This window comes from Oryzias latipes, chromosome 22 (assembly GCF_053564925.1).
Source record: "Oryzias latipes strain Hd-rR chromosome 22, Olatipes_Hd-rR_3.1".
Taxonomy (NCBI): Eukaryota; Metazoa; Chordata; class Actinopteri; order Beloniformes; family Adrianichthyidae; genus Oryzias; species Oryzias latipes.
The window spans coordinates 4,244,356-4,258,734 of NC_136258.1; the positions used below are offsets into that span (position 1 = coordinate 4,244,356).

The following is a 14,379-nucleotide window of genomic DNA, read 5'->3' on the forward strand; positions in this document are numbered from 1 at the left end:
GTGCCCCTCTGGCATCGCATCCCGCCCGAGAAGGACTGGTCAAATGAAAAAAAAAAAAAAAGTATAATTAAAGATTTGTCTGCGAGCCACATGTGACCATCAAAAGAGCCATATATGGCTTGCGAGCCATAGGTTCCCGACCCCTGCCTTAAATGCTATGACCCCATCCTATATCAAATACCTCATAGTCCTTTACCACCCAAACAGAAAACATAGCCCACAAAATGCAGGACTGCTTGTGTTTCCTAGAATTAGTAAAAGTACGGTTGGAGGTAGAGCGTTTAGCTACCAAGCCCCTGTTTTATGGAATAAACTCCCAGCTCATGTAAGAAGGCCGACACAGTTTCTACATTCAAAGTTAGACTGAAAACATTCCTCTTTGGACAGGGTTATTGTCAGACTAGTTATTTATTAGAGAATATTTAACTTACTGTTAACATGTTTAAATTAAACTTAACAATAACAATTAGTTGTTAGTGGGCTGCATCTCAACCCATCTACGACCCGACCTGACCCTTGTACCACACACACTTCAAGGGATGATCTGTTTAGTTTAGTCATTATCTATTGAATTCTATGACATTCATGTTTATTACACAAACTACCAGTTTGAAGTCCATTGAGACAACTATTGTTGTAATATTGGGCTATATAAATAAAATGGAATTGAATCATGGTGTACAGGTCTTTCTTAATAAAGTTGGGGAACTAATTTTATCTGACAGGGATGTTCTTGTTTTTTTACATTTTGAGTCTGAATATTTAATTGTCAGAAAGACATTTTCTATGTGGAGACTATTTCCTACGGCTGTGTTTTGGCAAGAAGCTGGTGATACAACGTCTATCACAATACACATGTCACAATCCCCAGACTGTACCAAAAACAATATATTACAATTTTTTGAAAGAGTATGACTTGAAAAACCTTTGTCAGAATATCAATACACATTTCAAATAGATAAAATTGTAAAATAGATATTAATTAAGGATCAACAGGAAGTGTTTCCTAAAGGAAAACTGTTTTCTGAAGATGGATTTCACAAGAAAAACTAGTTTCATACAAAAACTTTATTTCCTACAGGAAGACGTGTTTTTTGTTTTTGGGTTCTCAGAAAAACACTTTTAAAAATGAAAACTCATTCTTCCAGGAAAACTGATAGGGAGAAGTTTCCTGCAGTCTAGTTCCCGTGTAACATGAAGTTAAAGTCATGGTGACCTTGATGCTCCTGCTGGGGTGAAGGCTGAAATTCAAGAGAGGAAAGTCACATCTGAAGCTATAGGAAATGGTAAAAAAATAACAGAAACATTTCATTAAACGGGTCGATTCATTTAAATTAGTTTTAAAAATAAAACATCATTTTAGTGGCAAAAGCAGGAGTCTGGTCCAATATTAAAAAGTAAATGAATTATAGTTTTACTTTCTTATTTTATTAATTTATCTAAGAGTTTACAATGATTCTGATTTGATTTAGTCAGAAAGTTTTATAGGAGAAAAGCGAAGCAGCATGTATGGTCCTCACCAGTCCTGAAGTAAAATTGTTCTCTTCATTCATCATTTGGCCATCTCTGCCCCCCCTCCTCACACACATCCAGTCTGTACTCGTACAGCATGAAGTTCAGGATTTTGGCAGCAGCTTCAGGCAGAACAAACTCCCTGATCCTTTTGAAGCCCATGTGCTCGTACAGTTTCTGGGCTTCTGTCTGCACCATGGAGGTGTGGAGGACCACGGCGGCGTAACCCCTGTCCCGGGTGAAGTCTTCCACCGTCCTACACAGAGCCTTAGCGATGCCCCGTCCGCGATGACTGCGGCGCACCGACATGCGCTTCAGCTCCAAGCAGCCGGGCGCGTTCTCTGCAGGCAGACAGGCCACCGTGCCCACCACCCGGCCCTCGCTTTCAGCCACCCAGAAGCAGGAGTCCGGGCTCCTCAGGTAGCTGGTAGTCACGTCCCGAAGGTCGCTGCTGAGCGTGGCCTCGATGTACCTGTTGAACATGTAGACGATACCCAGCCGGGCCACCGCCAGCAGGAGGGCGACAGCCAGGAAGGGCAACAGGTAGGAGTTGGAGCTGGTTATCAGCGCGCAGAAGGTGCACATCAGCACCATCTGGGTCAGAGGCTGTTTGAGAACGTGCACAAAGGAGGAGGGGATGTGCTCGCTCATGCCCAACGTGAACACCTCCTTCACGCTCTCCGCGTCCTCCTCCTGGTACTTCCGGATCTGAACGCCGGACATGCTTCTGCTTTTCTAGGAAACGAGAAGAAAGGAGGAGGGAATGATGATAATCTCCACCAAGGCTGCAGTCTGTCAAAAGATTTCAGTGAATTTAGAGCTGAAATCAAACTGAAACTTTAAACAGGCAGAACGTCTGATTTAAGATCTGAAAGTGACGGCATTCAAGATGAGCAGATTAACCAGCCGTCACCAAAGCAGCTCAAAAGAATTGTTTTCAATCGTGAAACTATAGCTTTCAATGTAGCCTTTATTTACTGTCCATCTACACATTCTGGTCAAGAATATTTTATTGTACATTATTAATCTATATTCTTGCTTTATGATTTTTTTAATGCATTGTATGTTTGATGTTCTTACCTCCATGATTTTAAACAAATGTTTGCATTTCTGTCAATGTTACTGAGTGTAGCAAGTGCTGCGGAAAATCCCTTTATTTTCCAAGTAAAACTGTCGTCCAGAGACAACAACAGCTCCAGTATTAAAATATGATACTTTCATAGTTAAGTAAGGGTTAATGGCCGACGAAGTGTGCGTCATTACTTTTTAACGCACGCCGTGGAAGCCTGAACCCTCCAATGCGAAGTGTGCGTTATTAAAAAGTAATAAATGCACACTTCAAAGACCATTAACCCGCTTATACCATGGTCACTTACAAAAGCAATACATATTAACCAGCTTTTAGACCTTAATTCTTGTTTTTTTTTCCGATTTGGATCGCTTTTTTCAGAAAAAGCGGACTATTTGTTCCGTGATGAGGCGCATCGCGGATAGGTATAGTCTGCGTCGCGCCGCACCACCGCTCCAGTCAAGATTCGGCGATATATCTATGCTGATCTTTCCGATTGGTTGAAAAAAAATAGCATCATTCAGAGAGAAAGTTCTCCTCTTACCGCTTGTTTTTGTCCAAATGATGAAGCAAAAGGTCGTTTTAAAGAAGCCGGCGCAGTGATACAAAACATTTAAGCTAGGTGACCGGAACTTCTTTTTTTTCACCGTGCGGTTATCAGGTTTTAACGCACACCCAGCAGCTAATCAGAATCGAGTATTCACCCGGACCATGGTATAATAAAAGAAAAGACCAATGAAAATGGTGTTATTGAACATGTTCTTGTGGCATTTTTCTGATGATAAAAAACATTCAAATTGAATTTCTGCGTTTTTCTTTATTCAAATCACGGTGAATCAGGAGCGGATGAAATGCCATTTGAAAAAGATCATCTTTGTGACATAGAAAATGTGCAACAAGCTCCCTGCTTCTCCATTCTGATGCATCCACTTACAGACAAATAAATCCATGAACATCTTTGTTTTCCTCGTCTGAGCTGGAATCTGGATCAGAACTGTACGGCTGGATAGCTCCAACTTTGCTAGCCATTTTTGTTGCACCCGTAATGCTAAGTTGGGGGTGTTGGGAGCTCAAAGCTAGCAGGTAAACAGATGAATGCTGGGAAGTGCACTCACAACTTGGAGGCAAAATCCTAATGAACTCATGTTGCTTTGCGGAGACTATGTCCTGGAAAATGATTAAGGTTTTCTGATTTGGGCTAAATTTGTCAGAATAATAATTAGAAGACCACTGAAAACCCTTTTACAATAGATGAAAAGATGATCGAAGTGGGACTTTAAAGGGTCTTTATCATGCAAAATCAACTTTTTAAGCTTTTAGGTGTGTTATCATTCCTTAGTAAAAACAACCCTAAAGTGATATTTTGTTCCGTTCACACGTTTCTGAGTATTCCTCTAAAATTCTGCTCTCTGAGCACCAGCCCCTCCCAACCCACCGAAATGACGTATTGTGACGTAGATTAGTGAGAACCGCCCCTTCCAGGAAGAGTCTGCACTGCCAGCTCCGCCCCCCGGCTAACACACACGCACACTTTCTCCGCTGAGCTAGCAATGATCAGCATGAACACTTTAGTAAGGCTCCACAACACACACATCCATCTTTGCCAAAGTTTGGACGTTATTTTCATGAGCGAAACACAGACACGCTGCTGAGGCCGACTCTAAGTTGATGTCATTAAATGGGCGGCACCCACACAGAGCAAAAGGCGGAGCCTCAGAGATAGAGCTGCCTTATCTCTGGCTAGGAAATGAGCTGCAATAAGAATTAATATTTCATTTAAAAACTTGTTCTTTAGTGTGCCAAAGGTAAAATATTATCATACATATGGATATAGTTTACTCTGAAAGGGTTAAGAATAGCATGATATGGGTCCTTTAAGGCTGAAGTAGCTAAGTAAAACCTATACTGTTAGAAATAATTCAAAAAGGGTGAAACGGAGCAAATCCAACATCTATCCTTCCATCTTCAGAACCCGTTGAATCCCTTTTGAGGTCACTGGGTTGCTGGGGCCATGCACACCCAGGGGCAATTAACCTATGAGGCCTGTTTTTGGACTGCGGGAGAAAGCTGGTCGCACATAAATATATTTATATAAATATTTAGGGTAGAAATTAAGATAATTTCAGACGTTATACATCAAAAACCATTTATTCTTCATCAAAGAGATTAGGGCTGCACGATATGAGGAAAACTTTCAATATGCGATATTAGTGATCAATATTGCAATGACGACATAACTTTCGATAAATTAATAAATAGCAAAAAAAAACATTTCCATTTGACTGCAACAGTTTAATTTATATAAGAGTCAAAATATTTTAAAATTACTCCAAATGACCTTCGTCTACATAGGAAGCCAGCATCCAACAAAAAAGCTCCATCCGATTGGTCCACAACATCAAGGGCTCCATCTGATTGGTCAAATGCATAAATGGATTTATTGGATTCGTTAAATAGTTCAAGCTGCCATAAGATTATTTTAGCACATTTAAGGTTTACCATTTATTGCGATTTTCGCAGACTTTTGCGATATGGATTATTGCACAGCGTGAAATTACGAAAACGATTAATTTACAGTATATTGTGCGAACCTAAAAGAGATCTACCTCTGAAGGGCAGAGTTTTGCTTACAAAAGCAGGAGGGATCTCTCGTTTGACGCTGCTCAATCTTTACAGGTTAATAACAGTCTACAAGGCAATTAATAAAATATTATATAACTTTTAACAGAGAAATATAACTCACTATATCTGAAAATGTCTTACTTTAAATACCTATGATAAAGGTGTCTTAAATTGTATTGATCTTAATGCACTTAATAATACACTAAAGGTGTATGAATTAAGAAATATTTAAATAGCCCCACATCTATTTGGAACTTTTTCCACACTATGTATTTTCAAAGTTAGGTGGCCTTAACTTCCTCCTGTGCTGTAACTACAGTTTTCCAAAAATCCCTTTGGAACTTTCAAACTTCCATCAACAGGTTGTCGTATCTTGAGCATTGATTTACAAAACAACTTTTCTCCACAGAGTGTATTATTTGGAATAACTGTGATATTGTTTCTAAAAACAAAACTCTGTTTTTAAGTAACTGGGTAATATTGGCATCATTTTCTTCAGTCAACTATTCAAAGAACCTGAGTTGTTATTTAGCTACTCAGAATTCATGATGCAGTATAAAATACCAATAACCCCCAAAGAATTGACAGTGTTTGATGCCAAACCGTCTGCGTTTTGCATGTTATTCAGGTGTTCCTACAGCGATCCTCCTATGACTCTTAATCATCCTGAAGAGTTCAAATCTCCTCTAGGTAGTTTCTGCTTCCATTCTGCTAAACAGTTGAACTCAAAACTCAGAGCTGTGTTCCAAGATCATCTGGTTTCTGTTCCATCATCTACTTTTTATTGGGCTAATTTTATACCTAACATTGAATAGAAAATAGTCTGGTCTTTACCACAAAAATTCTTAACAAAGTCAAAGAAATCTCATTCAAACTAATACACAGATTTTATCCAGCAAAGCATTACTGATCTACATTTAAAGCTGACTCAAACACCAGTTGTCCTTTCAGCAAACACAAACACGCTCTCATTTATTCTGTTCTTGTGAATTCACGTACAAATGATGGAAAAACATCCACAAATTCATCACCAACTCTATTTTTTGCTGATTTTCAACTGTATTCTCGTTTTGAACACAAAGATCGTGATGTTTTCTTGTTTATAAATATGTTGGTATTCATCGCTAAATTTCCCATTCACAAAAGTACATTTGCTAATAAAAAAACCTGAATTCTGAAATTTGAACTGTAGCAATATTAAAGTTCTGCTTCAAAAAACGATAAACATCTGTAAATCTTTTGAATTAGTGACATAAATTAACTCTCAAAATTTCTATTTTTTCTTTTCCATTTTTCCATTTTAGTTACTTGTTCATTTCTTTCTGTGATGCTTTATTTAGTTATTATTGAACACCAGTTTGTTTGGGGGGGATTATATTTCTTATAATTTTGTTCTAATATTTAAGATTTTCAAAAGGTCAAAACAATGTTGTTTTGTATTCATAACTGTGTTTTACTCTAATATTGTATTGTTATAAATGTTTTTTTTTACTGTATTCTACAAATTTTCCATTTAAAAAACTATTTATTCTTCTTCATTTAGTCATAAAACCGTTTTGTTTTTGTTGTTTTTTTGCATTGCTCCAGAGGAAGAAAGGTGGAACTATTTAAATAGATGTATGAATTCTAACATTCAGAACTAACTTAAATCTCATTAGTTTGAAAAAAGAAAAGCATTCAAACTTGGCTTTCATGATGAAAACGGATGACTTGTAATAACTGAAGACTTTTGAAGGACTTTTGATTTGATCCTACAGCAGAACTGATCATCGCTGCTACAGAAATAACAGCTCAAAGCAGTCTGGTTCTATTCTTCTAACTTACCTGGTAACCTGCCGGCTGAAGTTTGGTCGGAGATAACCAGCTGACTTTGACCCACAGAACGGAGAGAGGACAAGGATTACGCCTCAGGCTGCCTCGCACTCATCTGTTCTTCTGTCGCTTCCACGGGGGATAACTTAAGTTTGGTTTACAGCGACTGCCTGCGAGTCATGTGGTCATTCTTAGAGAAGACACGAGCAGATTTACATCCGGTACGACACTGTTATGTATCAATAAAGTTTTACCACTTTGAAGGGAAATCGCTCTTCCGCTTGACACGCAGCGTTCAAGGACACTGGGAAATTTCACAATAAACAAGTCGGTGGGTCTTGATCCAGATTTTCTCTGCCGTGCGTGTTTTTCAGCTTCAATGGCCTTTTTGACCAAAGTTTTTACAAATAATATTTGGCTCGTAGGAATATGGGAGCTAAAATATCTTATTTTTAAACAGAAAAATGACCCCGCTGACGTGTGAATAACTGCAGGTACTGATCTGATCAAAATAGGTCAGCTGCTTTTATATGGTTGGTGAGAAATTAACTTATGATCAGTTTGTCTTAAAATGGTCTGTTTAGTGTCTTACAGGAAAAACGGTTCATTTCAAAATGGGGCTTGAAAATAACTTACTGCAATACTGATGTCTTATGGTTGTTTTAATATGCTGTTTGTTGTATTGGTTAGAAATGTAGATATAGTTGCTTTATTGTCACCAGTTTCTCCATTTTGTGAATCACTTTCTGCATTGCAAGGCTCCATTGAAACAAAACCTTTCTTAAGGTTCCCTGAATGCCACACTGTCCAGACCCTTGACCTGGTGCATTCAAGAACAACTTGTATAAATTCTAGTTTCAAAACTATTTTCTGATTTCTTGAGTTGTCAAATATTCATTTACAGGCACAAAGACATTCAGAAACCCAGAGTTCTGGCAGAAAAGGCAGCAGAACTTTACAAACTTTGCATAATTAAGACACAAAAATCAAACATTCCTACTTTCCTCTGTTTTACACTGAAAGATTAAGTGCAGTGCAATAAAAAACTTAAATTCACCTTTTTATTTTTTTGCCATGTTTAGATGCAGATGAGGCTTTCTCATGAACTTCTGAACTTTCAATCACTTTGTCCGTCTGGCTGGAGATCAAGTCTGAACTCAATCAGAGTGAAGTTGATGATTTTACCAAAAAAGTCAGGCAGAACAAACTCCCTGATCCTTTTGAAGCCCATGTGCTCGTACAGTTTCTGAGCATCTATTGCTACCATGGAGGTGTGGAGGACCACGGCGGCGTAACCCCTGTCCCGGGTGAAGTCTTCCACCGTCCTACACAGAGCCTTAGCGATGCCCCGTCCGCGATGACTGCGGCGCACCGACATACGCTTCAGCTCCAAGCAGCCGGGCGCGTTCTCTGCAGGCAGACAGGCCACCGTGCCCACCACCCGCCCCTCGCTTTCAGCCACCCAGAAGCAGGAGTCCGGGCTCCTCAGGTAGCTGGTAGTCACGTCCCGAAGGTCGCTGCTGAGCGTGGCCTCGATGTACCTGTTGAACATGTAGACGATACCCAGCCGGGCCACCGCCAGCAGGAGGGTGACGGCCAGGACGGGCAGCAGGAAGGACTTGGAGCTGGTTATCAGCGCGCAGAAGGTGCACATCAGCACCATCTGGGTCAGAGGCTGTTTGAGAACGTGCACAAAGGAGGAGGGGATGTGCTCGCTCATGCCCAACGTGAACACCTCCTTCACGCTCTCCGCGTCCTCCTCCTGGTACTTCCGGATCTGAACGCCGGACATGCTTCTGCTTTTCTAGGAAACGAGAAGAAAGGAGGAGTTACCAAGGGGACAGTTGGTACTGGACTGCAGAGGAAGAAAAAGAAAACAAGACCATTTATTTCTTTACTCTATATATGGATTTATAGCAACAGTTCTTCCAACACAACATAATAATAATGCAGAATATTTAGCAACCGACTGTCTAATGTTACGAGGATGCTGCTAATAAAGTTTTTTACGCATTGAATTTTTATGTTCATGTTTAGAAAATAATTTTTTTTTGTATATATCGCCCCACTTTAAAAGTCAGACGAGGCTGAAGTTGGGGTTTGAGTTTTTATCTTTGACAGTTATGGGTTAAGATAAACTTTACACTAAAATTAAGGGAAACTGGGGGCTAAACAAACAAACAAACAAAAAAATCAGACGCTCACTTCAGTTTAGTACAAACGGGTCCGTGAAAATATGGTAGTGAAAAAGGTTAAACTCATTTTGTATGGAATTACAGTTCTGCCATAAACTGAAAGGGCGTAAAGACAACTAAGCGGCGTATTTAGGAACTGAGCGAGTGAACCTTAAAACCGCGCAGGCGCAATTCTAACTGAGCAGTGATCTTGCGCGGTCAATTCCTTTTTGCGCGCTCATGTGGATTTACGCTCAGTGTTAAGGGGGCATTTTTGTCACTTTTGGGGCAGGAACCTTTGATCTGATTGGCTGAAATTTGCATGGCTTATCGGCGAGGCAGAGGGGCGGGACCTTCATTTTTCAGTGCGCGGGGGGGGGGGGGGGGGGGGTTAACAGGTGGCTCTTGAGCTGCATGCAGCTAGCTCTCTGCCTTTTATCATATTTTCTATATTCACTACTTTCACAACCATAAGGTGAAAGTCTTACATTTTCTCCAAAATGTACAGAGCGGCCCTAATGTGTTGTTGCGTTACTTCGGTAAAGAGGATCTAGGAGAGAACAGCATGAGAACAATATGGAGAGAGGAGAGGACGTGAAGAAGACCCCCCCCCATAGTACAAAGGAGCAGATATGAGCACAATGCAGAACTACTTCGTTTTGGAAACCCTGGAAATGCAAAGAGACACGATTATGAGGCATAGTGTAAACTGCAAGCTATCAGCTACGCGGAGGAACACGAGCAGCTGTGGTTCGGTTAAATTAGATCTTCACAGATTCGGACTTCCTGCTTCAATAACTCTTCTGATCAACGTTCAAATGTGTCAGCAAGTATCTCACTCATTTTGTATTAACACAGATAGTGAACTACAAAAGCATTTTTAAAGAAAAGAGTTCGTTTTTATTGCCTTTTAATCAGAATTGTTCGTTTTAAGCTGTGAATGCAAACAGAGCAGCGAGCCGGCTGCCAAGAGACCGTCAACAAAGTGCAACCTCTGTGAAACACCATTCTGTAAAAATCAGTGAACTTTTAAAAAGCGAATAAATGTCTATATTTATATGAACTGGTAATGAAGACTCGTCAGCATAGTCATGCTACATTATTATTTATTATACTAAATTTTGTTAGAAAGTCAACCTCTATTTTATTTCGTATAGTTCTTAAAATTTAATAGAGATATGAATCATAACATAAATGCTCAATAGCTCTGAAGATATTAAAGTTTCTGTCAGCAAACCTCCTGTACTGACTAATCATGACCTTATTTTCCTACTAAAATAAAGATTATGCAAAAAAAATTTTTTTGGCACCTTCAGAGCTCTTCAGGATTTTTGACCAAATCTGATCCATTTGTAAATATGAAAAATTCCTATAAATAAACAAAGTGAACTATTGACATTCTTTATTTTAGTATGACAATAAGGTCATGTCAAGTTACTGATAACTTTAGTCATGATTCACATCTATTAAAATTTGAAAAAGTATATGAAACAAGATAAAATAAAGATGGAATTTCCTACAAAATATGTATTGTAACAAGAATATGCTTTATAATAGTTTTATGATTTTTTTGTAAGATTATTGATTTTTACACAGTGGTGTTTCACAGTTCACAGAGGTTGCACTTTGTTGACGCTCCCTTGGCAGCCGGCTGCTGCATGTCTGCATTCACAGCTTAAAGCGAACAATTCTGATTAAAAGGCACAAAAAAATGATCTTTCTTCAGAAATATATTTGTGGTTCACTCTCTCTGTGTTAATTCGAAAGGATTTAGATACTTGCTGACACATTTGAACGTTGATCAGAAGAGTTATTGAAGCAGGAAGTCTGAATCTGTGAAGATCTTTCTAACTTATCGAACCTCAGCTGCCAGAGAATTTAAAATAATGAATCCATGGTTCGGAAGTGAGGACGCTGGAAAACCAACTCCGACAAGACAAGAAGACGCAGCAGCAGCTGAGTTTCCGCGGAAAAGGAAAGGCCTGTGTTGGAAGAACGACTCGAGGATCAGCGCTGCAACTTCCAGCAGATGACCGTGAAATGCTGTCCCTCCTCCCCCCTTACCGGGACGCAGCGCCGGCGAGTTACGCCACACTTTGGGACTGCAGGACTTAAACTTGGCCTGAAGTGTCTGCTTTCACTGTTCTTAGGAGCCGCACGGCAAAGAGACGGACTCTGATGATGAGGAAAGGGAAGCCGGCGTGTCTGATAGAGATGTAGCCCAGCTGTTTCAGATGCAGAAGATGAGGACTTTGATGGATTAGAAATGCTGATTGATGACTGAAAAAATAAATCACAACCAACTCAGTTTTGCGCTCGCTGCCTTTTTTAAACACACACCAGCGTGCACGTTTCACCGGTATGTGTGTTAACGTTAAATACAGAAAAAACACTAAACTGAAACGGCGCCGTTGTAATGATAGGAGGGGGTTATGGCACATAACATGGCTTTAATTGTGTGTTTGTCTGGCAGGTCAGTGTGTGTTGTGGCTCATTAAATATCACAGTTAGAAATGTCAGCTCTGTGTGTCAAACTTGTTCGTCCCCCCCTGTTAGAGGCAATCATAGGAAAAAAAACGCGGATGTATCGTGGATTAAAACATTAACCAACGACCCAAAACTAAGGTAAGAAAGTGCAGCGGGTTTTTTGTGCTGTAAGTTTTTCTCATGTGAAATTCACTGTATTTGTTACCGTTTTAATGCTTTAAATCCACATTACAGCCGCTGTTCGATTTCTATTAAAGCCCCAAAATGAAAGTCCCGCCCCGCTGCTTGGCATGCAAATTTCAGCCAATCAGATCAACCAGAAAGGTTCCTGCCCCCAAGTGACAAAAACGCCCCCTTATCACTGAGCGTAAATCCAGGTGAGGGCGCACAGGAGAATTGACCGAGCAGCATCACTGCTCAGTTAGGATTTCAGCCGTTCAGTTGTAAAATACGGGGTCGCTTGGTTAGAATTGCGCCATCACAGTTTTAAGGTTCACTCACTCAGTTTCTAAATACGCCCGCTTAGTTGTCTTTACGCCCTTTCAATTTTTGGCATTTATGTAATTCGATAATTTTGAGTTTACATGGAAAGGGTTTGTTATTGATGGGAGGAGCTTAGATCTGATGACATCACGCAGGTGTCATGAGATCAAAACTCTAAATGCTGTAAAATTAGGTTATATAGGGCCTGAATTTATGTATAGTTTAAAAAAGAATTTAGACTTTTTTATATTTTCTAAGTGACCATTTTATGTCTTATTCGATTTTTATAAATAATTTTTACGTTTATTTAGCAAGTTTTGCATTTATCCGTAAATATCTAGTGGTTAGGACTCTTCCCTCACAGCAAGAAGGCCCCTGGTTCAAGTCCCGGCTGGGGGACCTGAACCAGAACATCAATGTCCTTTCTGTGTGGAGTTTGCATGTTCTCCCTGGGCATAGGTTCTCCGGGGACTCCGGCTTCCTCCCACTATCCAAAAACATGCTTCATAGGTTAATTGGTCACTCCAAATATTCCACAGGTGTGAATTTGGGTGTGCATGGGTGTGTGATATGTGTGACCCTGCAACAGACTGGCGACCTGTCCAGGGCGTCCCCTGCCTTCGCCCACGAGTGGCCGGGATAGGCTCCAGCAGCCCCGTGACCCCAAAAGGGATAAAACGGAAGAAAAAATGAATGAATACATTTATCCAACTATTTTAAGATCAGTTTCTCTCAATTTTTTTGTCTATTTTATTATATAATATCAAAAATAATTTACTTGGAATTTTCTTATTTTTAAAGAAATACCGCAGACATTTTTTCCAATAAAATGTAGTTTGTTAGTCATCTCGGATGGGAGACCCAGTTAACCCGGCGGTTAAGAGAAACAGATGATTAACCCACGGCGAGACCCGTGAAGGTCACATGACTCACTGGAGCGGCTCAACTGAACGCAATTATGAGTCATTAGCCTCATACAGACAGTAATGGTCTGCCCCACAGTCACGTCACCTGCACAGGTGCGCAATCAAATCGAAAACACCTTTATAGGAAGATAAGGCGCGTCTCCTTTAAGAAACGATGGGATTGATTAGCTGGCAGCTGCTAGCATCGATGTTAGCCTTCCAAAGCATTGGGTTAGTTTGGATTTTCTGTCGGCATAAAACGCATAAATGTTAAGTTAAACAGACTCACCTGCTCTCTTTTTCCCTGGGGGAGCTGCAATAGAAGTCCGTCGCAACAGACGTCTTTAATCTGTCACGAATCAACGAACCATGCTAGCTGCTCTGCAGTGCTGCATTCAAGCGCCTCGGAAAAATGTAAATAAAAAAAACGGGCATTGTTGAGGTCAGTGGGTTTCAGTGACGCAGTCATTTGTTACTCGTCGTTATAAGACGAGGGTCGATGTAATTCATCACTCACGTGTAAATTCCTTTTATTTGTTCGAGCATTTTGGTAGTGTTTAATCGAGTGTGGATTTAACCAAGCTCATGGAACGCAACTAGCGTGACGTGCTGTTCGCATTTAACGCTGATTGGACCCCTAAAAGTAAACACTAGATTCTCTAGTTCACTCTTTCACTTGTTCAAATATGTACAAAAAAATGTGACACCGTATAGTCTTTTATTTAATTGTTTTTATTATGTGAGTTCTCAGTGACGTCACGGAGGACTGGTTGACTAAAAAATTCGCGTTCCAAACCGGAAGTACCCCCTGCTTCCAAGAAGCCAATATTTCAAAATAAATGCATCTAACAAGTTTACGTTTTCATTTAATGATGCAGATACTAAAATATTACCTGTTCTTTTAAAATATAATGCCTGCCATGTGAAAAACACAAAAACATCAGAAAGCTATGGAAGACAGTAAAAGGTTATAACTGATAAATGTAGTTATTTAATGTTTTTCTTGCTTTAAAGTGTCATTTTTGACTTAAGGAGAAAATGAGAAAATATGAGAGATTTTGACTATACTGACGCAAAAAGCTGAACATCTTTATTTTTTGGGTCTAAATAAAAATGGAAAGAAAATTATTTTTGGGAAAAAAATCCTATAGACTTCTATTAGGAAATAAAACAGCCATTACTCAGTTATTCTATTTGTCAGAAAAATCATTCCTTCTCTGCTACTTTTTTAGCATGTTCTTGCTAACCCTATTTTTTCTTGATATTTTTTACTAACTGGGCAATTAGATGTGTCAATAAATGGATGTGGTCTTAG

General features: G+C 39.7%; 2 protein-coding genes across 4 annotated transcripts; both read right to left on the reverse strand.

The window, feature by feature from the left end:
• Window positions 1-1,053: 1,053 nt before the first annotated feature.
• Window positions 1,054-7,247, reverse strand: LOC101160033 (N-acetyltransferase 8F1). Of its 2 annotated transcripts, none has more exons than XM_011490786.4 (3): window positions 7,028-7,247; window positions 1,521-2,247; window positions 1,054-1,274 (listed from the first exon to the last, which is right to left on the reverse strand). In XM_011490786.4, exon 2 carries the CDS (start codon window positions 2,233-2,235, stop codon window positions 1,546-1,548), a length of 690 nt encoding a protein of 229 aa, XP_011489088.1. In that variant the 5' UTR covers window positions 2,236-2,247; window positions 7,028-7,247; the 3' UTR covers window positions 1,054-1,274; window positions 1,521-1,545. The 2 variants fall into 2 exon arrangements, with proteins under 2 accessions (XP_011489088.1, XP_004082835.1); XM_004082787.5 differs by having other exon boundaries at window positions 1,054-1,241; window positions 7,028-7,223.
• A 412-nt stretch (window positions 7,248-7,659) lies between these two features.
• nat8 (N-acetyltransferase 8) lies at window positions 7,660-13,667 on the reverse strand. Of its 2 annotated transcripts, XM_078940663.1 has the most exons (3): window positions 13,354-13,375; window positions 11,254-11,469; window positions 7,660-8,819 (listed from the first exon to the last, which is right to left on the reverse strand). In XM_078940663.1, exon 3 carries the CDS (start codon window positions 8,805-8,807, stop codon window positions 8,133-8,135), a length of 675 nt encoding a protein of 224 aa, XP_078796789.1. In that variant the 5' UTR covers window positions 8,808-8,819; window positions 11,254-11,469; window positions 13,354-13,375; the 3' UTR covers window positions 7,660-8,132. The 2 variants fall into 2 exon arrangements, with proteins under 2 accessions (XP_078796789.1, XP_004082834.1); XM_004082786.5 differs by lacking the exon at window positions 11,254-11,469 and having other exon boundaries at window positions 13,354-13,667.
• Between the last annotated feature and the right edge of the window lie 712 nt (window positions 13,668-14,379).